A 26647-nucleotide genomic window follows, 5' to 3' on the forward strand; every position below is an offset into this window, starting at 1 on the left:
CACGTGGGATTTATTTAAAGTGAGTTTTTAGAAAATTTTATAAACAGCTGATTTAAAAATTTTTTAAGTGTTTTAAATTTTTTGGATAAAAATAATAAAATTTATAAAAAATCAATTGAATAATAATCAAATAATGTGAATTAAAAATTATTTTAATTACCGCTCAATTTACAAGTGATAATAAGTGACAGTTTTAAGACACTGAAGTTAACTGACGTTAGAAATTTTTTTATAATTTCATCAATTAAATTATTATGAAATAAATTTAATGAAAAAATTCAACAAGTGAGTTTTAAAAAAATTACTAATGGAAATTTTTTAATTGCAATTGATTAATTTAAAAAATAGTAAAAAAATTATTTTTAAAAAATTGCATTTTTAATTTATTAAAATTTCTACAAATCCATTTTTTTTGCCATAATTTAGTTGTTAAATAAAATTAATAAATTGTGAAATGACAGCTTAATTTAATGGCATCAGCTGACAGCTGTCAATTTTTTGGAATTTTACAACAAATAAATGACAAAAAAAAAACATTTAAAAAAAAGCAAGAATAAATTTTTTTGACATCAACAAGTGGAATTTTTTAGAAAATTTTTATTATAATAATTTATTTGTTGAAAAAAATCCTAAAAGCCATCAATTTTAAAAATATTGACAAATCAATTACAATAAAAAATTTTCACTTGTAATTTTTATTAATTTTCACATGTGAAACTTTTTAATAAAATTTTTTTTTTTTTTAATTGCTACAAAATTCTAAAAAAATTTTTAATGCCTGTCAATTTCAGTATCATAGATATTTTATAATTTTAATAATTTTTTTAACAAATAAATTTTGTCAAAAAAAATGACACTTAAAAAATTTTTAAAAATAATTATTCAGAGCAAATTTATTAATTAAAAAAAATTAAAAAATGTTTCAGCGACTGCTAACCTTAATGTCATAATTTTGAAATGTCAGCTAACTGAATTTTTATCAGCTGACTTCAGTATTGTGAAGTTTTAGCGTGCAAAATATTTTAAGGTTAATTATCCAGTAAAATACCTCCAGATAACAAGTAAAATAACAAACAAAGGTAAAATGACCAATTGCAAAATTAAAACTACAGTACAATAAATGTCATAAATTATCCGAGAGTTTAAAACCGAAAATAAATAAAAAAATTTCGGTCTAAATTAAATTAAACAAACTCAAAAATAAAAAACATAAAAATTAACCACGTATCTTCTTATTATTATGTAATAAAATATATAAAATAAAATAATGAAGAAGGTGTTCGGAAATATTCGAAGTTTTTCGTTTAAATTCGATTAGTAAGCCACGCCCATTCACTATCTTAGCAGGTAGACAAGTCAGTAGTCGGTTTATTATAGCAAAAAAATTACTTATAATGGTATATTTATCGTTGATTGAAACAATACGTGAGTGACATTAATTACAAAGCAAGTCTGTCATTTAATCAGTTTGTAAATTATTGGAAAAACGCAATAGTGTAAATCCTTCGCTGAAATATTTCAACCTGTGGAACTATACAAGTAATATTAAATAAAAATAATAGTAACACCAACAACAATAATAATAAAAATAATAATAATAATAATAATACTCTTAAATTTCGGTGGTGCACGTGCCTTCAATATAATTAATTTTATTTTTTTTTTTTTTTTTTTTTTTTTTTTATAGAAAACTCAGGAGTTGTTAATGAAAAAAGTCCTTGATTTAAATAATAATCTTCCTGGAAAATGGCATTCTTGTTCTGTTGATGTCAGAACTATTTTCATAATTCATTACATTCAGTATAAGGTCATTTGTTCACTCAAATAGTTTTAAAGCTTACTGAATTATTATAATCAGTATAATATAACCATATCTGAAATTATTTATTTGCTGTGTGTATACATATGCTTTATTTACTTTTCAAAATTTTTAGATAAGTCACAAATCATTGGAGATACCATTTACTTTACTTTAATTTTTAGTTCTTTGAAGAATAATTTATCTATTATTATTTATTATGATCTAATATTTATTGTGATTTTAAATTACGGTGAGTTAATTAATAGCTTCAATAATTAAAGTAATCAACTTAAGGTAATGAAGCTAATTATAACCTTGAAGTTAGCAGACAGACGATAATATAAAAAATAAGTAAGGTGAGCGTGAAATTACCTTAGAAATTAAAATATTTAAGACAACCAACGTTATGAACTAATTGGATTTTTTATTGTTTTTATTTTATTTTATTTTATTTTTCAGTTAAGGTTTTTTTTTTTTTTTTTTTTTTTCCCAAGTTTGTGAATAGTCTAAATGTTATTATTGAAGACATGTTTTAATGTAAAAATAACTGTACCTGTGGGAAACTATGCAAATTATTTAGTTCATCATGAAAATTAAATTAGCCGACATACGTAAAATTTTTAGAATTTTTTTTATTTAAAAAATTATTACTAAAAAATTGAAAGAAAAAAAAACATATGTTGAAGATTTGAAAAATATTTAAAAGTGGGGTCAACTATTTTTAATTCTATTTTTTTTTTTTTTTAATGAAATTTTTATTAAAAAATTACTAAAAAAATTTTTTTTTTTAATTTGACTTAAAAAAATTTTTTTTTTAAATGAGGTACATAAAAAAAATTTTAACTTTTTTTTCTAAATTTTTAAACAAAAAATTAAACTTCTGCTGTTACAAAAATTGAAAATTTTTTGAAGTAATTTTAATAAAAAATCAAGATTTTTAAATTTAACTAAATTCAATAATTTTTTTAATTTAAAAAAATTTTCAATTTTAATACAGCCAGAAATTCACAATTTTCATTTATAACGTTGAAAGTTACAAATTAAAATTTATTTTTTTTTTTAAAGTAAAAAAGGAGTATTTTAAACAAAATTTTATTTTTCATATTTTTTAGTAAATTTTTATTGGAGCAAAAAAAAATTTTTGTTAAATATTTACAAGTGAATTTTGAAAAATAAATAAAAAAAATGAACAATTAAAAAAAATCGTTGATCACAATTTTAATAATATTTTACAGAATTTAATAAAGTTAACAAAATTTTGTAAAACTTAATGAAATTTAGATAAAAATTTATAAATTAAATTTAATAATATTAACATTAATTTTAAATCATTTTCTTTTACTTTGTATCAAAATTTCAATTAAATTAAAAAGTTAATAGATGATTTCTCTTACATACACATGTAATATATTAATCAAGGTATACTCTTCGTCGATGAAGCGAGGAAAGTCTTAAACCAGCGAAAAATGAAAACTTATTCCTTATAAAACGATGTACATGAAAGTCAGTGTGAAATAGTAATTAGAATGACCATAAAAAACGTCCGTCAATGAGTTTACTTTTTTGTTTAGTTGGCAAACAAGTATTCATTAAAAATATATACATTTTTATACGCGATGAAATTCTTCTATAGACGAAGAAAGAAACTTGATAAATTTTATTGAAATCGTCTTAAAAAAATTGCATAATAAATGATATATTATTGTTAATTAATAATAGGAAACATACTAGGTCTTCTTTAATTCTTTGATTAATATCGATGATACTAAAATCAGCAAACAGTTTTTTAAATAAATAAATTTGTTAAATAATTTTTCTGTGCTATTAAAATTGTCAAAAAATTGCACTTATAATTTTTTGAAATTTTTAAAGGTCAAATTTTTTGGAAAAAAATTTTTTTAACAAAATAATTTAAAAAAAAAAAAAAATATTTGTAAATTTAAGAAAAGGAAAAATCAAATAATTAATTAAAATAAAAATCTCAAAAAAAAAAAAAAAAAAAAAAATAAATTTTAAAAAAATTGATAAATACTAATTAATTAATTATTAGAAAGTATAAAATTATCCATCATGTAAAATTTTTTACCGTTTAGAACTTGAACTTCATAATAACAGAGTTCGCAATTTTCATGCTCACCTTTCATTAAATATTTTTATATGTTTAAATATTTTTTATTATACAAAAAAAAAATTTCTTAAAATAATTTTAAGAAAAAATATTCTTCCGTAAAAACTTTAAAATCTATGAAAGTTATTTATGATAAATTTTTTTCAATTTCAAATTTTGCATCGCAATCAATGAATTTGTAATTAAAATTCATTACTTTAAAAATCAAGCTGAAAATAATCATATTAATTAGAAAAATAATAATTTCTTTAAATGCCATGTGTTATTTCATGGTCAATTGGTGATCTAGCAACTTTATATGCTTTCGATAAGACAAATAATGTAGAATGAAGCGCGCGCATTTTAAATCATTAATAGTATTATTGCGTTGGTATAAAGTAGAATAATACATCAATAATGTTTTAATGAAACTCTCTATCAGAAATCACAACTCTACTGATATAACAAAAATCATTACATTAATATATAACTAGCAACCTTGTAGTCACTATGTGACTGCCGTGACTTGTTGAGTATCAAGATTAAAATTTTGCTTTAATAAATAATGAATTTTGTTAAATTCCATCGTACTTTCTTAAATATTGACGTTTCTGAAGATATAAGCTCATCCCGATGTTACACTCATCAAAAGCTTTCATTTAAATACCCACATGCATTTTTGATATATTTTTCATCTATATATATATAAGAGATTCCTATCTATATAGCCACTCATCACGATATCTCGGGAACCATCAGACCTAGAAACTTGAAATTTGGTAGGAATATTCCTTTCGCCGAGTAGAGGTCAGCTAAGAACGGATCTTACGGAATTCCACCCACAAGGGGGGTTGCGGGGGCGTTAACAATGAAAAATTCCCGTTTTTAAACTATAGCTCCTATCGACACCAAATTTGGTAGGAATCTTCTGTAGGAGATGTAGAAATAATCTATGAATGAATTTCACGATATTCCCCCATGGGGGCTGCGGGGGTGACATTGAACAATGAAAATTTTTAATTTTCAAGCTAAAGGTCCTATCGACTCCAAATTTGGTAGAAATCTCCTGTAAGAGATGTAGAAATAATCTATGAATGAATTTTACGATATCTCACCCCCCAGAGGGTTGCGGGGGTGGCTTTTAACAATGAAAATTTTTAATTTTCAAGCTATAGCTCTTATCGACTCTAAATTTGGTAGGAATCTTTTGTAAGAGATGTAAAAATAATCTATGAACGAATTTTACGATACCTCACCCCCATAAGAGGTTGCGGGGGTGGCTGTTAACAATGAAAATTTTTAATTTTCAAGCTATAACTCCCATCGACTTCAAATTTAGTAGGGATATTACTTTTACCATGTAGAGGTCAGCTAAGAACAAATTTTCAGAAATTCCATCCCCAAAGGAACTTGCGGGAGCGTTAACAATGAAAAATATAGGAGCTGTTCTATAGGTAGATTGACTCATCACGATATCTCTGGAACTAAAAGACCTAGAGACTTGAAATTTCGTAGGAATATTACTTTTACCATGTAGAGGTCAGCTAAGAACGAATTTTAAGAAATTTCTCCCCAAAGGGGTTTGCGGGGGCGTTAAGAATGAAAAATTCCCGTTTTTAAACTATTAATCCTATCGACTCCAAATTTGGTAGGAATCTTTTGTAAGAGATGTTGAAATTATCTATGAACAAATTTCACGATATCTCACCCCCATAAAGGGTTGCGGGGGTGGCTATTAACAATGAAAATTTTTAATTTTCAAGCTATAACTCCCATCGTTCTCAAATTTGGTAGGAATCTTCTATAAGTGATTTCAAAATGATGTAAGAGCGAATTTTATAACAACCTACTCTCAAAATGGATTGCAGGGGTGGGTGTTAACAATTAAGATTTTTAATTTCCAAGCTATAGCTTCTACAGGTTTTAAATGTGGTAAGAATCTTTTGTATGTGATGTAGGAATGCTATAAGAGCGGATTTTATGATAGCCTACTTATAATATGGATTGCGGGGGTAGGTGTTAACAATTAAGATTTTTAATATCCGAGCTTTAGCTCCTGCAAACCTTGAATTTGAAAATACTTTTGATCTACCCACCTCCTCCTACACATCTACCTCATAATTCTTACGCATTTAACATGTCGCGATATCAATTGTTGCCCAGAAATTATCCTTGAGGCAATAATTTTTTCTATTGACTCAAGAAAATTTATTTGTTTAAAATGGTGTTCTCGGTTAAAAATATTTTCATAATTTCAAGGTTACATATTTTTCAGCGTATTAATAACAAAATAAATTCACATATGATGTTAAATTCAGCTAGAAATAGCTTTTCTCGAATTCTGACTTCAAAAGGGATTACGCGTGCGTTAACAATGAAAATCTCTTATTTTTAAACAATAGTTTTTATGGCCTCAAACTTTTGTTGGAACTTTTTGTTTACAATGTAGAAATCATTTCAAATAGGATCGTACGAAATTCCTCCCCTACATAGGAGTGCGGGAGTGATGTTTGTCAAAAAATTCACATTGTTCCTATAGATATAAAATTTAATAGAATCTCAGGAGAAACAAAAAATCACAGGGATGGCCTCCAAGGACAACCAATTAAAATTTTTTTCTTTTTTAATAATTATATTTTCTTACAACAATCGTCTCTTTAGCAGCGGATAAAAAGTCATCATTATAAGGTTTCTAAAATTTTACTTCATATGTAACTATTGAGTCAACGGACTAAGAGATTAACATACATTTTATTTTTATTGATCATTAATCGATGAACTGTTGTTATTACGGAGAAAATTTTAATTAACAACAAAATTCGCTGGACTTTGACCTAGGCAGATTTTAACTTCACTTATGAGACCTACAATATAACTTTAACTGAAATTTCCAATGCTCATTTAAAATTTTTTTCGTTGTATGAATTGTTATTCATTTTTTCAAGAAAGCCACGGGAATGTTATATTAATTGCACATGGAAAGTTACAATACATATTAGCTAGAAGGATCACGTGGATAAAAGGTAAATGTTACTCCGATGGAATTTGGAATCTCTAAGTCAATATAACATTCCAATCAAATTTCAAATTTAAATCTATAAATACAATTCTGTAAACGCCCAGCAGAGCGGGCAGGTAAGAGCTAGTACATATATATAATATATATAAATATATGAAATATATGAAAAATTGATGTGGGTACTCAAATGAAAGGTCTCGATGAGTGTAATGTCGAGGTGAGCTTATATCTTTAAAAATGTTAATCGTTCACAAGATATTTGTTAAATTGCTCTGTACTTTCTTAAATATTGACATTTTTAAAAATATAAGCTCATCCCGATGTTACACTCATCAAGAGCTTTTATTTGAGTATCCACTTGCATTTTTGGTATATTTTTTATACACTACTGGAAAAAATTAAGGGATCAAAAAAAAATTCCAAATTTTTCGGTAGTTTTCAACAGGCTGTAACTTTGAGAGAAATGGTCGTACAGGAAATAAAAAAAAAATGAAATTGTAGCTCCAAGTATCTAGTTTTTGGATTAGAACTTCAAAATTTTGTAGCCTCCGCGGTTTCTGAGTAATCGTAGAAAAACCAGCAACAAAAAAATTCTCAAAATTTTTTTAGTTTTTTTTTTTGGTCTACGGGCGTGGAAAAATTTTTTTAGCTTAACCACCATAAGGATCGGATACTTTGTTCATTTAGCTTTAATTTCTTTTTTTAAACACCCTGATACGTCCACTCCTCGCTGAGATATCGGTCTTCAAATGGAAAAGGATCTTTTTGTCTTTGATTATCGATATCTCAGCAACCAATGATCGCACAGAAAGTTAAAGGTGGGTTTCAAGAACTTGAATGAATTCCCCTTAACGACTGTCCATTGTTTTTTCGAAAAAAATTTTTCTTTCCGTCACATGAATTTGAAAATGCAACAAAAAAGGGCTTTTAGTGGTTTTTGGAAAATCAAGCGCTGGATCGAAAATATTGAGGAAACCACTAATGTTAAGTGTGCCTTTTACAGTTCAATATGTCCACAAAAACTCTACAAAGAATCAAATTAATCCAGCCAGCCGTTTTTTTGTTTCACTTGATCGAATTTTTGAAAAAATTAAAGGATCACGTTTTTGCTCTGAAAAGCTCATAATTTTTAAAAATGAGAAAAAAATTGTTTTTTCGAGCTTTTTCCACATTTTTGTTCCAGAAAGTGCTTAAATTGAAAAAAAAAAATTTTTTTAAAAATTTTCAAAAAAAAATTTTTCGAAAAAAATTTAAAAAAAAATTTTTTGGAAAAATTTTTTTAACAAGTTAAGGAAACTCAAAAAACCATCGCCCAATGATTTTTATCACCTTTCCACCGCTGCATTCCTTGATTCTACTGATCTCCTTTTAATTAAATTAATAAAAAAGTTAATACCTCCAATCGAATTTCGATTTTTTCATACGCTTTTCGGAGTTTTTTTTTCTTTTCTTTTTGTGAATCCTTAGCAAATCGCTTCATTCAACAGTTTTTTCAAAACTAATCCCTCTGCGCTAAAAAAAATTTTTTTTAATTTTTTGGTCAAAATTGAAAATTTCTGACTTTTGATTCTTAATCATGGTTAGACGACATTTATCGGAGGTGGAAGTCGCTCGGTTAGTGACTCTTATCGACGAAGGTTACACTCAACATGCAGTTGCAATTCGGATGGGTGTAAGTCAATCTGTCGTATCTCGAGCTTATACCAGATACCAAGAGACGAATCAATATCATCGTCGCCCCGGACAAGGTCGCCATCGAGTCACTAATGCCCGCGATGATCGAACAATTGTTAGAGAAGTTTGACGACAACCTTTCGTCAATGCGAATATTGTCGCTCGAAACTTCCCCAATCGCAGACAACAGCAACAACAACAGCAACAGCGACGACGGCATCAAGTGCGAAACATTTGCTCTCGAACAATCATCAACCGTCTTCGTGAAACTGGGTTACACGCACGACATCCTAATCGTGTACCCCTGTTGACAGCAAGACTTCGTCGAGCTCGTTTAGCGTATGCTTACGATCATCGAAATTGGAACTTGAGGGAATGGACAAATGTTTTATTCACTGATGAGTCTCGTTTTAATCTGTATGGCAACGATCGACGTCCTCTCGTTTGGCGCCGTCATGGAGAACGTTTTCGCCAGAACTTTGTCCGTCCAGTCGTTGCCTACGGCGGTGGATCAGTTATGGTGTGGGGCGGCGTTTCACGAAATTGGAGAACACCTTTGGTAATTGTACGCGAAAATTTGACAGCTAGACGTTACATCGACCAAATTTTAAAGCCCATGGTTCTGCGCAGACGACAACATCTGAGGTCGTTCATATTGATGCAAGATAATGCACGTCCACACACAGCCAACATTACCCGGCGCTTCTTTGAGCGGCATGACATCACATTGTTGCGACACCCAGCAATGAGTCCAGATCTCAACCCAATAGAGCACGTTTGGGACATAATGGGCCGTCGGTTGCGCAGAGAGTATCCAAATTTGCAGAACTTAGCTGCTTTGGAGCGCGCGCTTCAGCACATTTGGAATACCATTCCGCAGCCTCAAATTACCGTCTGCATAAACATGGCTGAACGTTTGAGAGCCGTTATTGAAAACAGGGGTGGTAATACCCGGTATTGAACCAACAAAAACCTTCAGAGAATGAGTTTGGAGTCATTAAATACGGTGGAACTGACGAGCCACCGGGTCTCAATTCTCCTGAAATACCTCACACACACACACACACACACACACACACACACACACACACACACACACACACACACACACACACACACACACACACACACACACACACACACACACACACACACACACACACACACACAAAAGCGTAAATCCGTCCGCGCGACCTCCACGTGGTACGCTTTGGATAACGCTAATGCCGGCGGTAATTGTTTTCTTAAACTTTTCAAGAAAAAATTTCAAAAAAATTTTTTTTTTTAAATTTTTTTTTTTTTTTCAATTTAAGCACTTTCTGGAACAAAAATGTGGAAAAAGCTCGAAAAAACAATTTTTTTTCTCATTTTTAAAAATTATGAGCTTTTCAGAGCAAAAAACGTGATCCTTTAATTTTTTCAAAAATTCGATCAAGTGAAACAAAAAAACGGCTGGCTGGATTAATTTGATTCTTTGTAGAGTTTTTGTGGACATATTGAACTGTAAAAGGCACACTTAACATTAGTGGTTTCCTCAATATTTTCGATCCAGCGCTTGATTTTCCAAAAACCACTAACAGCCCTTTTTTGTTGCATTTTCAAATTCATGTGACGGAAAGAAAAAAATTTTTTTCGAAAAACAATGGACAGTCGTTAAGGGGAATTCATTCAAGTTCTTGAAACCCACCTTTAACTTTCTGTGCGATCATTGGTTGCTGAGATATCGATAATCAAAGACAAAAAGATCCTTTTCCATTTGAAGACCGATATCTCAGCGAGGAGTGGACGTATCAGGGTGTTTAAAAAAAGAAATTAAAGCTAAATGAACAAAGTATCCGATCCTAATGGTGGTTAAGCTAAAAAAATTTTTCCACGCCCGTAGACCAAAAAAAAAACTAAAAAAATTTTGTGAATTTTTTTGTTGCTGGTTTTTCTACGATTACTCAGAAACCGCGGAGGCTACAAAATTTTGAAGTTCTAATCCAAAAACTAGACACTTGGAGCTACAATTTCATTTTTTTTTTATTTCCTGTACGACCATTTCTCTCAAAGTTACAGCCTGTTGAAAACTACCGAAAAATTTGGAATTTTTTTTTGATCCCTTAATTTTTTCCAGTAGTGTATATATATATATATATATATGACGGAGGTCGTGGTACTCACAGCTCAGAGGTGGTTTCCGTGTCCTTTCCAGACTCTTGTTGTGGATCAACACATAGAGAGTCGGGGGGCTCTGAAATACCTTGGAGTGACGATTGACTCGAAACTAACGTTTCGAGAACAGATTGTCAGTGCGGCCACTAAGGCATCAGCGATGGTGGCGAATCTTTCCCGGCTTATGCCGAATATCGGGGGACCAAGGAGCAGCCGCCGACGAGCTCTCATGAGTGTTGCAAACTCGATCATGCTCTATGGAGTAGAGATATGGGGGGAGGCACTCAAAGTAGAGAAATATCGTAGGCAACTGGCATCGGTACAACGGAGAGGTGCGCTGAGGATAGCTTGCGCCTATCGAACGGTCTCGGAAGCAGCCGTGTTGGTCGTCTCAGGTGTGGTTCCAATCGACCTTCTGGGTTTCGAGAGGAGACGGATTTGGGACGCCCGACGGGCTGGCGAAGGATCTTTGATGGACGTGAGAACCCGCGAACGGGAGGAGACTTTTGCGCTCTGGCAAGAGCGCTGGGCAACTGGGGAGACAGGACGTTGGACTTTTAGGCTCGTTGGGCAGATCCGTGGCTGGGTATTGAGGGATTGTGGCGAGGTAGACCACTATCTCACACAGTTCCTCACTGGTCATGGACAGTTCAACGCCTACCTGCATCGTATGGGGATCCGAAACGATCCCTACTGTGTTTACTGTCCGGGAGTTGCTGACTCTGCTGAGCACACCTTTTTTGATTGTCAACGTTGGTCTGAAATACGGCTGCGATGGCAGGAAGAAAAGGAAGTGCCACAAAGGCCGAAGACGTCGTTCCTTGGATGCTGGCATCAACGAACAACTGGACGGCTATGACGAGATATATAAGAGAGGTCCTGCTGGAAAAGAGGAAAGAGGAGAAAGAAATAGAAGTGGAGGAATAAGAAGAAGCGGAGGATTAAGCTGCAGGAGCAGCATGGAGGGAGCCTGGTACTGCGAAGTAATGCTAACGCGGTCCCGCAGTATCAGGTACAAGAGAGGGGAGGGTTTTAGTGAGTAAAAATCTCACACTACCGGCAACCAACATCATCAACATCTGGCCGGTGTCTTTTGAAGATTTCCCTCCTCTCGCCCAAAAAAAAATATATATATATATATATATATATATATATATATATATATATATATATATATATATATAATATATATAAATATATGAAATATATGAAAAATTGATGTGGGTACTCAAATGAAAGGTCTTGATGAGTGTAATGCCGGGATGAGCTTATATCTTTAAGAATGTCAATATTTCACAAGATAGAAGTACTTTAACGCTTTCAACTTCACAAAGATTAGATTTTTTTTTTTTTCTTTCAAATAAATTTACTTCTTATGTGATTTAATGTAAGTCTCAAATTACTAATTAATTTCTTTTTTAAATCACATTAAAAATGTTTTTAAAATTTTATTATTATTATTATTTTTTTTTGCTTTATCTTAAACAACGTGATATTGTAAATAAAACATAAATTTTGTATTCTTCTATGAACTATGTATTAAACTTTGCACTTTGCAACATTTAAATATTTAAATAATTAATATGTAATCTTCTTTTTCTAGGCAAACGAGATTCCTTGCATTAGGTTAAGATGTCACACCACAGCGATGACAATATGCTCATAGCTACATCAGATTCTTTTTGGGAGCCAGGTAATTACAAGCGTACGACCAAGAGAATTGAAGATGGACACAAGTTGTGTGATAGTTTGATAGCGCTGGTTCAAGAACGTTCGGAGATTGAAAAAAATTATGCCAAAGCCTTGAAGGCCTGGTCTAAATCGTGGAGTGAAAAAATAGAAAAAGGCCCAGAATATGGCACTACTGAAGCTGCGTGGAAGAGCTCATTGGTTGAATCTGATAGACTTTGTGACCTTCATTTACGTGTCAAAGAGAATTTGTCAAATGATATTGTTCACCAAGTTAAAACATGGCAAAAAGACACATATCACAAGGTATTTTTTAAGTCATTTTTATGAAAATAAATTTAGCAGATGTTTAATAATTTTTAGAATTTTTTTTTTTTAAATAAATTATAGTAAAAAAAATGCAATTTTTTAAAAATAATTTTTTTTAAATTAAATTATCGCAAAAAAAAAAAAATGCAATTTTTTAAAAAAATTATGGTAAACAAAAAAATGCAATTTTTTAAAAATAATTTTTTTTTTAACAAATTTGTTTGTTAAAAAAAATTTCAAAATTTTTTAATGACTGCTAATTTTATTTTTTTTGTACAATAATAAATTCAAATAAATTTTGTACAATTAGCTTTTAAATTTACACAATACTTAATTAGTACCTTGAAAAATTTTCTGAAAATATTTCAAGATTTAAAATCAACAAAAAAATTTTGAAAAGTTACTTCCAGTCTTTTTCCTGCACATTGCTTTTTAATAAAATCACGAATTTTATTTTTCGCTAGTAGAATAAGCTTATAAAATAAGCTTTCATTACTTTTTTAGAAGAACACTTGGTAAGTTACATTTTTAAGGTTTTTTTTTTCCCTGTTAATTCTTTTAACACAACACAAAAAAAAAAGCTTTCTTGAACCAAAAAAATTGATAAGGAAGATCAAAATAATCTTTGGCCCATATTACATTTTTTTTTGAATCAAGAAAATTTTATTTTTTTCCCTGTATCCTTTTCCGGCGCTTGAGGTATAAATTAAAATACATTTTTTAAATCAATCCATTCAATTGCAAGATATAAATAATTAGAACTTGCATTTGAATAAAAAATTGTTCCTCTTGAGGGTTAACATAACACTTATTTCTTCTTTGGATAATCAATGGTTGTGAGACAATATATTAAAAAAAAAAAATTGATTTAATTAAAGTAATAATTTATATATTTATTTTTTTTAATTTTTCAGTCGATGATGACTTTAAAAGAACGTAAAGAAATGGAAGATGCCTTTAAAAAGGCTCAAAAACCCTGGTCAAAGTTACTGCAAAAAGTTGAAAAGGCTAAACTTGAATATCACAACAGTTGTAAAACTGAAAGGACAGCAGCCAATCAAGAACGTAATGCATCGGCAGACAGTTCATTATCACCTGATCAGGTATAAAAATTTATTTTCAATTAATATAATGAAATATGTTTAATAAAGAAGGATTTAGACGGACGTGTAAATATAAATGACCATAAGCGGATAAGATTTTTATTTTTCATGTTGAACCTTAAAAATTTCGTTAACTTATAAACTACAAAATTTTTTTAGGGCTTCTTAATATTAAATGTACTTTTAACACCTTTGAGATTTTTTTTTTTTTTAAGTAGCCATACACTTGAATAAAATTAAATAAAATTAATATGATTTTTCATATAAAAAATTTTTTATAAAAATAATAAAATTTATTTAAAGCTGTAAAATAGACGGCGGGGCAATATGGTCAATCTTTACAAACATTGATGCTATAATTTTATGCTTGAATAGCTTTGATGATTTTTCATATAAAAATTCTTTACAAAAATAATAATTTTTTTTTATTAAAAAAAAAATAACTTTTTTTTTTTTTAAATAATTTTTCTTTTATTAAAAAAAAAAATAATTTTTTTTTATTAAAAAAAAAAATAGTTGAAAATAGACCATTTTTCCCCGAAGGAAACCCATATAGCCCCTGAAGCCAAAATAATGTTAATTTTTTAATCCGAAATTTTGAGAATTTATTTTTAATGATTACTATAAGTCTCTAAAGGGGACTCATTGTTACTATGATGGCTCTGAGGGAGCTTACGTTCCAGAGTAAAATAAATTTTTTATCTATCTATAAGTCTTGGGCAGAAATACCTTCCGGAAATATTTCATCAAAATAGCTAAGAACTATTAAAACAAAAAATGTTTGATTATTTGCTATCGTTTGATTTTTTATTTTTATCATCATCTAATCATTTAATCAAAATTTTTTATTATCATTTGATCAGATTATTTTTAGCTAAATTTCTTATGATCTTTAAAATTATACTGTTTTAGTTTCATTTTATTTATTTTTTTTATCTATAAAAATAAATCAATCTCTAAATACTTCCGACAAAAAAATTAAAAGACTTAATTTTTTTTTTTTTTAATAATTTATAATTATTAAAAAATAATGGATTAGTGATGAAAAATATTAATTATTTTTATTGTTAAACAAAATACAATTTAAACTAAAAACAAATTATTTACAAAATTAATTAAAAAAAAAAAAATATTGTTCTAAATGATTTGAAAATATTTCATCTATTTATTTATTTATTTAGAATCAATTAAATTAAATAAAATTAATTTATAGTATAGCTCTATCTTCATTATATATTAGCAAAAGACATCTTCTTATCCTTCAACTCATTTTGGTCAGTAGTGAGGGCTCAAGTTTTCTGTGCTGGGTATATTTACCTCTGTTATATTTCTTAAGAAATATTTAAGCGAATTCGGAGGATGTTCTGTAGAATATGTTGAAAAATGACAGCTAAAATAAAATCTTCAACTAACATTTATTTCTTCTTTAAAAATCAACACAAAATTAATGTTGAAAATTTTAAACCAAAAAAAATATTTAACGTATCAATTTATTTTATGTTTTAAAAAAATTAATTTAATTGTCAGGTGAAGGCTAGTTTAGATCATGGGGTAACAGGGGACTAAATCTTTGATTAATACTTATTAACACAAAAATATGTTGATTTTACTCAATAAATTTTTTTTACGATAGTCGTGAATATGTAAGTGTGTGAGTCGATGTCTGGGTGGATATGTTGAGATACTGATCAATTTTTCACAAAATTGAAAAAAAAATTTGTTTTCAGCAAGCTGCCCGAGGTTCTGATAACGTACGTTGATTTTATTTAAAAAAAAAATATCATTTAACATAAACTATTTAATTGCATGTTTATGGTAATTTATTATGATAATTTTCACAATTAGAAACTGTGATTGATAAACAAAGTTTTTGCCGACTACGACGTAGTAGAATTTAAAAAACTTTAATTTTTTTATTTTATATTTATAAAAATTAACTTAGCATGTCATTTACTTCACAATTGTTTCAATTTTTTTTAACAAATAAATTATTTAAAAAATGGACTTGTAGAAATTTTAATAAATTAAAAATGTAATTTTTTTTAAATAATTTTTTTGTAAAAGAAAATTAAAAAATTGTCAAGTGACAGTTAACTTTAATGTCATTAACTTACTAGATGTTTGATAATTTTAAGAATTTTTGTGACAAATAAATTAATGCAAAAAAAAATTGACATGTAGAAATTTCAAAAAATTACAAGTGCAATTTTTTAAAAATTATTTTTTGGAACAAATTTATTTGTTAAAAAAAAAAAAAAAAAAAATAATCAAGCGACTGCAAACTTTTATGTTATTTATATAATTTACTATGACCTTTAATAATTTCTAAATTAAGGGCATTCCGTGCGAAATGGGAAAATAATTAAAATTAAAAAATTTCTTTAATTAATTCTAATTTATTATTAAATTATATTTTAGTAATTTGTAAAGAAAATTGTTTTAATCAATAAGAAAATCTATTTTCCTCTCTTAGTAATTTTTCAGCCGCACTAACATGTTGTTTCAATAGTTTTAAGAACAAATTTTTTTATGTTCGTCATTAATTAACACCTAAGTTTATCAAGATCGTGTTGTCAACATGCTAAATCCTTTATTTGTGTTTTTAATTAGTTTTTTTTTTTTTTTTTTGAATTATTATAAATAATTTATAGTTAAATTATATGATCCAAAATAATTATGTACAGTGACTTAAAATGATAATAAGGCAAAAACTTCCTTTATCGGATCGTTGTAGTAGATTTAACTCAGAAAATATAAATTTAACGGATTTTAGATGACAAAAATCAGATGCTCTGCATGGATTCGAAGAATTTTAACTTATCTTAAAAATATTAACCAATTGGATATTCATGATGTATGTATTGATTGTAAGCATGATGCATGTTTAAAGATATTTTGTACTTTATAACAATTTTCGCTTTTTTTCACAAAACTTTATTCCTCTCAGATTTTTTGTCTAGCAAAATAGAAAAAATTTTAATTGAAGAATATTTTCTACATAAGCTTATACTATAATTCAAAGCCTTGAAAACAGAATCAAAAAATTATAGGAGACAGAGGGGGCCGATTTTAATGCTTATTTAAATATGAAATGTACTTTTTTAAGCTCTTTATATTTTATGATTTCTTCCTTGATAGAATTTAATTGTACAATCACAAATATATGTTTAAAAAAAATTTTTTTTTAAATTATTATTTTTTTAATTGAATCAAAACAAAAAAAATAGTACAATATTTTTGATTTAGTTGATCCTTCTTTTTATTCTTTATTATTTTTCTGTCTAAATTCTTCTGTAATTAATTTAAATCAGAAAAAAATGAATAAACATCTTAAAATTTTACAATATAAAAAAATAATTCCTTATTTACAAAAATTACTGCGCATGACATTTTTTTACATACAAAAATTTTTTTTTTAATTTATAAATTTAGTCTTTAACAATTTATAAATTATTAAAGATGCTGATTTAAATTAATTAAATTTTTCTGTATTATATTCTTTTTATTATCATTATAACATTATTCTAAAATTATAAACTTATTGTCTTTCTAACATTTTTAAAACATTATAAATTTTAATTAAAATTAAAGAAAATTTTGTCTTAGTCCATTTTTCAGATGTCGCGTATGCGTGAATGTGGGTGTGAGTGAGCTTTCTGTAACTTTTAACGGATTGATCGATTAATTAAAGTCTAGAAGCGATTTTCAGAATTTAAATGAGTTTATTTATTAAAAGGCGTATAAAAAATTTTTTTCGGGAATTTTCGTCCGAAATATGCAAAATTAGGATTCACGGTAGATTATTGATAATTTTTCTTGTAAAATTAAAATTTTATTAGGTAATTTTTAATTATAAATTTACATTTTTAAAAATACCTTTTCTTTTAATAAATTGACCGAAAAATTTTACCTAGAAGAAATTAATGCAGCAATTTATCAGCACAGTAATTTAAAGTAATTTTCAGAGAATCATACATTTTTTTTTAATCAACTGGCCTGGATTAAGCCAATTTATAAAGAAATTTATGTTTAGAAAAACCTTCATATATTTTTTTTTATTTTTTTGCACGGTAATAATAATTTTTACTTTATAATTTATAAATTATCAGGTGAAAAAAATGCAGGATCGAGTTCAGAAAACTAAAGAAGAAGTACAAAAGGCTAAAGAAAAATATGAAGCAGCTTTACTAGAAATTAATCAGTATAACCCTAAATACATGGAAGATATGACACAAGTTTATGAAAAATGTCAGGAAATGGAAGCGCAACGCCTTCAGTTCTTCAAAGATGTACTTTTTGGTATTCATAAGTGCCTAAATATTTCACAAGATCCAGTGTAAGTTTTTTAGAATATTAATTTTTCACTAAACAATTTTTTAATTTTTTTTAACAAACAAATTTTTTCTAAAAAATTATTTTTAATAAATAGCATTTTTTATTTTTAAAAATTTTCACATTTAAATTTTTATTTTTTAATTTTTTTGCTATAATTAATTTATTTTTAAATTATTAAACATGTGTTAAATTAATTTTAATTTTTTTTTAATAGATTTCTTCATAAATTTATATTTTATATTTTTTTTTTTTTTAAAATAGAGGAAAGTTTAAAAAAAATTTTTGAGAAAAATACATTTAAAATTTTAATTATTATTAAGTTAAAAAAAATTTTAATTATTTAATTTCAAACGAAATAAATTAACTTAAGAAAATATTTATTAACTGTTAATAAATATTTTTTAACTATTAAAAAATATTTATTGAATTTTAAAAAATATTTATTAAATATTTAAAAAAATTATAAGTATTTAAAAGAAGAAAAGAAAAATTTTTTACACTAAAAAAAATGCTAAATTAAAAATAATCCCTTGAATTTTTTTTTTTTTTTTTTTTTCAGTCTTCCTCAAATTTACGAAGAATTCTTTCACTCTATTAATAACGCGGACTATGAAAAAGATCTTAAATGGTGGTCAAATAATCATGGTGTAAACATGGCAATGAATTGGCCGCAATTCGAGGTAATATTACTAAAAAAAATTACATTTAAATGAAAGTTATTAAAAAATAATTGCATGATTCATAAAAAAGTTCGCTTTCACAAATTGGAATGATAATTTTTTTTTTTTTTGACAACTGACTGAACTGATTAGCAAAATTATGTTACAAAAAAGTACAGATTCTTAAAGTTAACAGTTGAGTAGAATATTGATAGTTACTATATTTTAAATTATTATAGTTAAATTAGAATTGCATGCTTGTGACTTTGTTGTCGTTACTTCTTATACAGGATTACACAGAAGAATTTCGTGAGATCGCCAAAGGAAACAAGTCGAAAGAAGCTATACCTGTGGGGTCAATTACACTCATCAATCAAAGACCAGTTGGTGAAGATTTGCATGTAAAGTTTTATTTTATTTTATTTTTAAAATTTGTTCATTTTTTTAAAAATAGAAATTGAGCATTTATCATTTTTAAAAAAATTTTTTGTAAATAATTTTATTATAATGCATTCAATGCATTAAAAATTCAAATTATTTTTAAAAAAAATTTTTAACACAGATTTTTCCAAGTTTAATTATTTTTCAAGTAAAAATTTAATTTTGAAGGAAAAAAAAGGAAAAAAAAATTACGTTTTGTTAAAAAAATATGTACATATTTTTTAAAGGGTATTTTGGTCATATAACAATCTTGTAAAAATCTAAGTCAGCATTTAAGTAGTTTTTTATTCAACCATCAATCTTGCTGTGAGTATAAAGCACACAGCTTACGTCACAAAAATCTTAAAAAAAAGATCTTGGATGTTCAATAATTTATTTTGCACGTCTTATAAAAGCAAGCTCTTTTCACGCTTAAATATAATTGTTTAATATTTGAACACAAAAAATAGAAATTGTTATTCGGCAAATTTTCTTTTCAAATAAAATTACAACACTGATAATTCAAATACTCTGATCACTTTTACAGTTTTTTTTTGCACAGAAATTTTAACAGCAAATTTTATGATAGGCAGAGCAAAAATAAAATTTTTTAAAATTGAGCTGTGACATTAATTTCAATTTTCAAAAATTTAATTTTTTACAAATTTATGAGCGTACAAAAAAAAATGTCGAATTTTTAAAAAATTTAAAAATTAAAAAAAAATTTTTTAATTTTTTAAAAATGAGCAAAATGTAACATAAAAGATATTTAATAATTTTAGAAATTTTTGTAACAATTAATAGCAAAAAAAAAAACTTAGAAAAAAAAATTGACATTTAGAAATTCAAAAAGAATTTTTTAGAAAAAATTTTTGTCAAATAAAAAAAAAAATGTCAAGTGACCGCTAATTTTAAAATCATATTTTCGTCACAAAAATAAGGTAGACCCCACTTGTAAATAATTACCAAAAATTTTCTAGGCTCAAAATATAATTTGATACGCTTTAACAAATTCTGATTTGGCTTATTTCAATATCAAGCCAGCCTGAAAAAATATTTTGTCATTTTTAAACTTTAAATAAAAATAAAAATAATAAAATTTATATTATTAAACAGGATTTTCCACCCGTTAATAAAGCAAGAGCACGAGCATCACCGCGAATGATTCCATCAGATACGCATCACGCAGATGGAAAGACGGACACATTTGAATCACAGTCGCCGTCGGAAAAGGGTCCTGATGATAATACTACCAACAGAACTTCAGTAGTTTCGTAAGTAAATTATTGCCCTGTACTTTCTTAACTATTAACATTTTTGAAGATATAAACTCATTTCGACGTTACACTCATCGAGATCTTTCATTTGAGTACCCACTTGCATTTTTGATATATTTTTCATATATTTATATATATAATATATATAAATATATAAAATATATGAAAAATTGATGTGGGTACTCAAATGAAAGGTCTTGATGAGTGTAATGCCGGGATGAGCTTATATCTTCAAAAATGTCAATAGTTCACAAGATACAAGGTCATTTCTTAATTATGTATCTAGAGATAGAGCATTTTAAAATAGGATGAATAATTTCAGAAATGGTACGACTGCAAAGCAAGAGTCCAATCCTTTCGGCGAGGAAGATTGGGATGAAGATGTTGGTGAAGCACTTGTTGATACTGGAGAGCCTGGAGTTCCAGTGCGAGCGCTCTATGATTATGAAGGCGCAGAAGCTGACGAATTGAGTTTTAAACAAGGTATTTTATTTTTATGAAATATTTTTCATGAATTTTTGTTTGATTATTTTTTTTTTTTTTTTTTTTTTTTTTTTTTTTTTTAATAATTTAAAGGGGAAGTTTTTGAAAAATTGGAAGACGAAGACGAACAAGGATGGTGTAAGGGAAGAAAAGATGGAAGAGTTGGACTTTATCCAGCAAACTATGTGGACGTGATATCTGAATGAAGTTCTTTATGAATATCAAAAGGAAATTTGCATTTATGAGAAAAAAAAAAAAAATAAAACTGTGCAGAGTATTTTCAAGAGAAGATAAATAATAGAGAAATTAGAAAATAAAAATAATTAAGTTACAACAAAGCAAAAAGATAGAATTTCACCTCATTCTACTGGAATCCTTGACCTATTTCTGTTAATAAATTATAATGTGCTAGATTTTAACTGTCTACAAGTTGAAATAAATATTTACATAACAAAATATGTATGGATAAGTAGCAAATGTAATTATTTATAATTAATAATAAGGGCTATATATAATTGAAATTAATATCTTTAAAAAAAAAAAATGTTCATTTTACAAAAAAATTTTTTTTTCTCTGTAATCTATGTTATTAAGAGAATAAGAAAAATTTTGTGTCGTTATAAAGGTAATGACTTGAATTTGTGCCTTTTCAAGGTTTCATATAATTTTCACCGATAGTCAATTTATTATGATGAGTATTTGGGCTGCATTCGAAAATACTCTATCTCTAGGTATAATTAAGAAATGTCCTTTTATCTTGTGAAGTATTGAGATTTTTAAAGATTTAAGCTCATTTTGATGTTACACTCATCAAGACCTTTCATTTGAGTACCCACATCAATTTTTCATATATTTATATATATTATATATATATGTATATATGAAAAATATATCAAAAATGCATGTGGGTACTCAAATGAAAGCTCTTGATGAGTGTAACATCGGGATGAGCTTATATCTTCAGAAACGTCAATAGTTAAGAAAGTACAGTGCAATTTAACAAAAGTCCTTATTAAATGAAGCAAAATTTATTTATTTATAGTTCACAGGGCACGGCAGTCACATATTGATTAATTTATAAATTTTTACTCCAATAAATAGCGTGCATTTACTGTCTTTGTATCAACACCCAATAACTTAATATTCCAACTATTAAGAAATTGATCAAAGGGAAAATTTTCTAATCCATTTGTCACACGAATATTGTTGTGTAAATTATATATGACAAAAATGACATCTTTGCTGTAAATAATCGGCAATGCTAAATTAATCAGCGGCTTCTTCAATTTATAATTTTCACGACAAGTATTACACGGTAAAATTAGATCAAAGTTGAGAATAAGAGCAGCCACATAATTATGCAGCAATTCATCACACTTTGTTTGGTAGCAGTATTGAACAAGAATGGAAAGAGCATGGAGAAAATTCCAATAATGTTTTCCCCAAGAATCGAGAGTCCAGTCCGCTGATTCGAGTTTAACTTCGTTAATTTTTTCCGAAAGATCAAAAAATTTTCTACATTCATCATAAAGCATTGTATAACAAATATATGAGCAGTTCATATTGTCAATTTCATTGCAAATTGACTCTGTTTTATTTGGCCTAGTGATAATAATCACTATTTTAAAAAGTGTTTTTAAGAATATTGCAAAATGAATTTCTTCTCTATCATTTAGTACAGGTTTGTAACTTCTGATGTAGGCTAAAAATCGATTCAAGTAAATATTAAAATTTTCTTTAAGAGTATTTATTGAATTTTCATCGAAAGCATATTTATGACAGACAAATATTCGAGAAAATTGTAACATACTTATTAGAGAAATTTCGAGAATTTTATCAGTTAAATTTTTAATTACTAATCAAGCTTTACGATAAATTAATAAATCAGTATCGTTTATCTGTTCTAATATAATAATAATTTTTTTTGATAATTTAAGAATTTTTTAATCAAACTAGCGATGATAATTGAGGGAAAAAAAATCAAGACAACACTGGATATCATCCCAGATTATACTCAGTGATATCTGTGGTGAAAAAAAAATTTCAGATAGTAGCTAAAAAAAAAAAAAATCCAGATGATACTCAGTATAATCCAGATTATACTCATTATAATCTGGATTATACTAATTATAATCTGGATTATACTCATTATAATCTGGATTATACTGAGTATAATCCAGATATCACCCAGTATAATCCAGGTTTTACTAAGTATGATATCCAGGATGATATCCAGTGTAATCTTGTTCTTACCGTGCACTTTTGGATTTTCCAAACTTTTTTTTTATTTTACTTTATTTATTAAATCAGAATAAAAAATATTTTGTTTAATTGAACTTACAGTTTTCAAAAAAAATTTTTTTTTTTTAATAAAAAAAAATTGTAAAAATTTTTAGATGCAGGCTGATTTAATTTTTATATCTAGTAAATTAAATAATTTCAATCATTTGTTAAGACAAAATAAATATAATCTTGTCAACATATTCTGCATACAATATTTTAAATACTATCTTTTACAAACGTTTGACAAATTGAAATTATTTTGAATCGTTTTGTTTTACCAGTAACTGTAATAATATTCGCCTTGATCAGGAGTATCGTAATATGAAAAATCTCCAGAGAAATCAAATTTAGTATCGTCATTAGAATTTTCTGAATAAGAATTTACGGGAGTATCATAATTCCAATCAGGGCCCCCGGACAATGGTGGTACAAAATTGTTAAAATCAATTTTTTCAAAATCATATCCTGAATCAATATCCGCTGGTTTTAAATCAATGTCGAAATTTGTTGGTGGATTACTATAAGTAGGCCCTGGATTAGATCCTGCATTAGGGTAGTTGTCCAAACATGAAAAATCCGCTTCGCTGTAATTTTATTCAAAATTATTAGTTATCAATCATTACTCTTGTAATGTAATCAACTTACTGCATAGATGTTTGCATGTCGGATTTTGATCGCATCGACCACTCTTTACCAGCTCGAGCGGATGCCATGAGTCCCCAGTTACTACCATCGTCATGATTCACACCAAGGCTGAAAGATTTGAATTACGTTAATGAAAATTAATTTTATCGACGTCTAAAAGTTGTTAGAATTTTTTTTTATTAAAATGCACAGAAAAAACAAGATGACACTGGATATCATCCCAGATTACACTCAGTGATATCTGTGGTGAAAAAAAAATTTCAGATAGTAGCTAGTATAATCCAGATTACAATGAGTATAATCCAAATTATAATGAGTATAATCCAAATTATAATGAGTATAATCCAGATTATACTGAGTATAATCCAGATATCACCCAGTATAATCTAAATTATACTAGCTACTATCTGAAATTTTTTTTCACCACAGATATCACTGAGTGTAATCTGGGATGATATTCAGTGTCATCTTGTTCTTTATGTGCATGTTTTAGTTAAAGAATTTTTCTACTCAATTGAAGAAGATTAAATTCTTAAAAATTACTTCCGTGATAAGTTTCTTAAAGTTAATTTTTTTTTTTTTTTTTTTTTTTGTATAGAAAATTTAACAATGTTGTGTGGAAACTCACGCATGACCTAACTCGTGAGCACCGGTGACAAATGATTTGGGATCATTTCGATCATCCAGAAAAACTCCACCACTGGGTTTATTTTCTAGCACACCTGTGCAAGCACCATACATTGTTGTGAGCCCAAGAGTTATTCCATCCCAATGCCGACGGCTGTAATTGGTAAAAGTTAGTAGATTGTGTTGGTTTTAAATATTTAGTCGTTTACTTACTCAGTCATTACCATATGGACGTCGTAACTACTGAATGGAATGGAATGACGGGCTTTAAGTAACCAAGAGGTCATCCCTTCTAATACTTGGTGATAATTAGTACCATAGGATCCATACAAAGAGGGAAAGACTCCACTATTCTAGTTTTAATTTTTTTATAAAACTATTTTATGATTTTTTAAGACTACTTTAAGATTTTTTTAAAACTATTTTAAGATTTTTTTCAAAAATCTGCTCTCGACTTTTTACTATCAAGTGGATTTACTCTCGTCCAACTTTGACTCAACTCACCGGAATTTTTCCAAAGTTTCAAAAAAAATTTTTTCTTTTTTTTTCCTTTTTTTTGGGGGCGCGGGGGGAGGGGCAAGATGGGCCACCTCCAATATATGATGAAAAAATATTAGAAAAATACATTTTTGGTCAATTTATTTGAAGTGGGCCGTCTTGCCCCACATTCCCCTTAAAAATTTAGCGGTTAGAAAGTCGTAAAATTGTCTAAAAATTAATTTTCATAAAAAATTCCAGAGCCAAATTTCAAAAATCTGCTCTCGGAATTTTTTTTTGGCGTCTAAAAAAAGTCTTGGTTTGTGTCACGTTTAAAATCTTAAACAAACGACAATTTTAAGACGATTTTTTTTTTACACGGGTAGTTAATAAATTATTTTTTAAATTCTATGATGTTAAAATCATTTTTTTAAAAATCAAAAAAATGTTTTTCAACAAAAAAAGTTACACTGAAAAAATTGTTTATGTCTTCAGCAAAGAAATAAAATTAATTTACCTCTGGAATTAAGAATCCCGCGATGCTTAATTTGATACTTGGATTCTGTAGCGGACGATATACCGCGTCAATTTGGTTCCACAAGTCGATTGTATGTTGGAATATTGAATTTCCATACAATTTAATAAGATTGTGGTCGATAACTGCCAATATCTCCGGGTAAACTTGTGCGGGAACTGGAGTGGTTCGTTTATGAAACGAACCCCATCCGCCGAATACTCCTCCGACCCATCCCATCACTAAAAATTTATAAAACTCATTAATAATAGAATCATTATCCTTCAAATAAATTAATTATTTCATTTTATTAATGTCAATAATGTTTACCATCGTTAACTAAATTCGATAAGGAAAATTTTGCAAGATAATATTGTCTTGGTGAACTATTGGAAGAATTTTTTGATGGATTCAGCGGGGTAATCGTTAAGTTTTCCGAGTGAACAATGCCATACTAGATAATAAATAGAGTATTAATCATTTTAATACAGATAAAAAATGCTGCTTCATTAAATTATAACTAAAAAAAATTTTTTTTAAATTGCACTTTTAGTTTTTCAAATTTTTGCAAGTGAAATTTTTCGTTATTTTTTATGATATTAATCCTAAAAATAATAAAAAGTCTGCTGATTTGATTGTTATAAAACATTATGAAAATTAAATTAAACATCGGAAAATTTTTATCGTTTTTTTTTAATTAAAAAAAAATTTTTACATTTGGCAAAAAAAGAAAAAAATTTTTTTTTGGAAATTCAAAAATTCATATTTTTGAAAAAAAAAAATTCTTCTAAAAATTTCAGGATTTTTTTAAGATCAGTACAAGGATTTAACCAAAAAATTTAGCCAAAATTTTGACTTCGAACGTCATTTTTAACGTTAAGGGAAATTAAGGGATATAAAAAAAAATTCGAAATTTTTGGGTCATTTTTAACGAGCTGTCACTCCGAGAAAAATGATCGTACATAAAAAAAAAAAAAAGGAAATTGTAGCTCCAAGTGTCTAATTTTCCGATTTGACCATGAAAATTTTTTATCATGTTCGGGTCTGGAGAAATCCTAAGAAAACTACAAG

General features: G+C 27.5%; 3 protein-coding genes across 8 annotated transcripts; 1 reads left to right on the top strand and 2 right to left on the bottom strand.

The window, feature by feature from the left end:
* The first annotated feature begins 1343 nt into the window (after positions 1-1343).
* Synd (protein kinase C and casein kinase substrate in neurons protein Synd) lies at positions 1344-21488 on the top strand. Of its 6 annotated transcripts, XM_074252855.1 has the most exons (13): positions 1344-1539; positions 1688-1807; positions 1935-2051; positions 12359-12750; positions 13668-13856; positions 15584-15607; positions 17966-18192; positions 18751-18871; positions 19004-19045; positions 19141-19251; positions 20387-20544; positions 20870-21030; positions 21124-21488. In XM_074252855.1, the coding sequence occupies exons 4-13, from the start codon at positions 12388-12390 to the stop codon at positions 21234-21236; spliced, it is 1509 nt and encodes a 502-aa protein (XP_074108956.1). In that variant the 5' UTR covers positions 1344-1539; positions 1688-1807; positions 1935-2051; positions 12359-12387; the 3' UTR covers positions 21237-21488. The 6 variants fall into 6 exon arrangements, with proteins under 6 accessions (XP_074108956.1, XP_074108954.1, XP_074108957.1 ...); XM_074252853.1 differs by lacking the exons at positions 1688-1807; positions 1935-2051 and having other exon boundaries at positions 1345-1539; XM_074252854.1 differs by lacking the exons at positions 1344-1539; positions 1688-1807 and having other exon boundaries at positions 2005-2157.
* Positions 21277-22926, bottom strand: LOC141533797 (uncharacterized). Its single transcript, XM_074252862.1, has one exon. It carries the CDS (start codon positions 22836-22838, stop codon positions 22116-22118), a length of 723 nt encoding a protein of 240 aa, XP_074108963.1. The 5' UTR covers positions 22839-22926; the 3' UTR covers positions 21277-22115.
* Positions 22927-23587: 661 nt separating this feature from the next.
* On the bottom strand, positions 23588-24878 carry LOC141533864 (uncharacterized). Its single transcript, XM_074252956.1, has 4 exons — positions 24799-24878; positions 24587-24739; positions 23959-24066; positions 23588-23897 (listed from the first exon to the last, which is right to left on the bottom strand). Exons 1-4 carry the CDS (start codon positions 24870-24872, stop codon positions 23588-23590), a joined length of 645 nt encoding a protein of 214 aa, XP_074109057.1. The 5' UTR covers positions 24873-24878.
* Positions 24879-26647: the final 1769 nt, after the last annotated feature.

The sequence above is a fragment of the Cotesia typhae genome, unplaced genomic scaffold, assembly GCF_013202065.1.
Source record: "Cotesia typhae breed Kobodo isofemale line unplaced genomic scaffold, CoteBio_Ctyphae scaffold_121, whole genome shotgun sequence".
Lineage (NCBI taxonomy): Eukaryota > Metazoa > Arthropoda > Insecta > Hymenoptera > Braconidae > Cotesia > Cotesia typhae.

Coding starts and splice junctions, on each gene's coding strand:
- Synd (XM_074252855.1), top strand. CDS start 12,388: ATGTCACACCACAGCGATGACAATATGCTCATAGCTACATCAGATTCT. Junction 15,608..17,965: donor CTGCCCGAGGTTCTGATAAC/GTACGTTGATTT, acceptor ATAAATTATCAG/GTGAAAAAAATGCAGGATCG. Junction 20,545..20,869: donor AACAGAACTTCAGTAGTTTC/GTAAGTAAATTA, acceptor GAATAATTTCAG/AAATGGTACGACTGCAAAGC.
- LOC141533864 (XM_074252956.1), bottom strand. CDS start 24,872: ATGACCTCTTGGTTACTTAAAGCCCGTCATTCCATTCCATTCAGTAGT. Junction 24,067..24,586: donor GCTCACGAGTTAGGTCATGC/GTGAGTTTCCAC, acceptor CAAATCTTTCAG/CCTTGGTGTGAATCATGACG. Junction 23,898..23,958: donor GACATGCAAACATCTATGCA/GTAAGTTGATTA, acceptor ATAAAATTACAG/CGAAGCGGATTTTTCATGTT.
- LOC141533797 (XM_074252862.1), bottom strand. CDS start 22,838: ATGTTACAATTTTCTCGAATATTTGTCTGTCATAAATATGCTTTCGAT.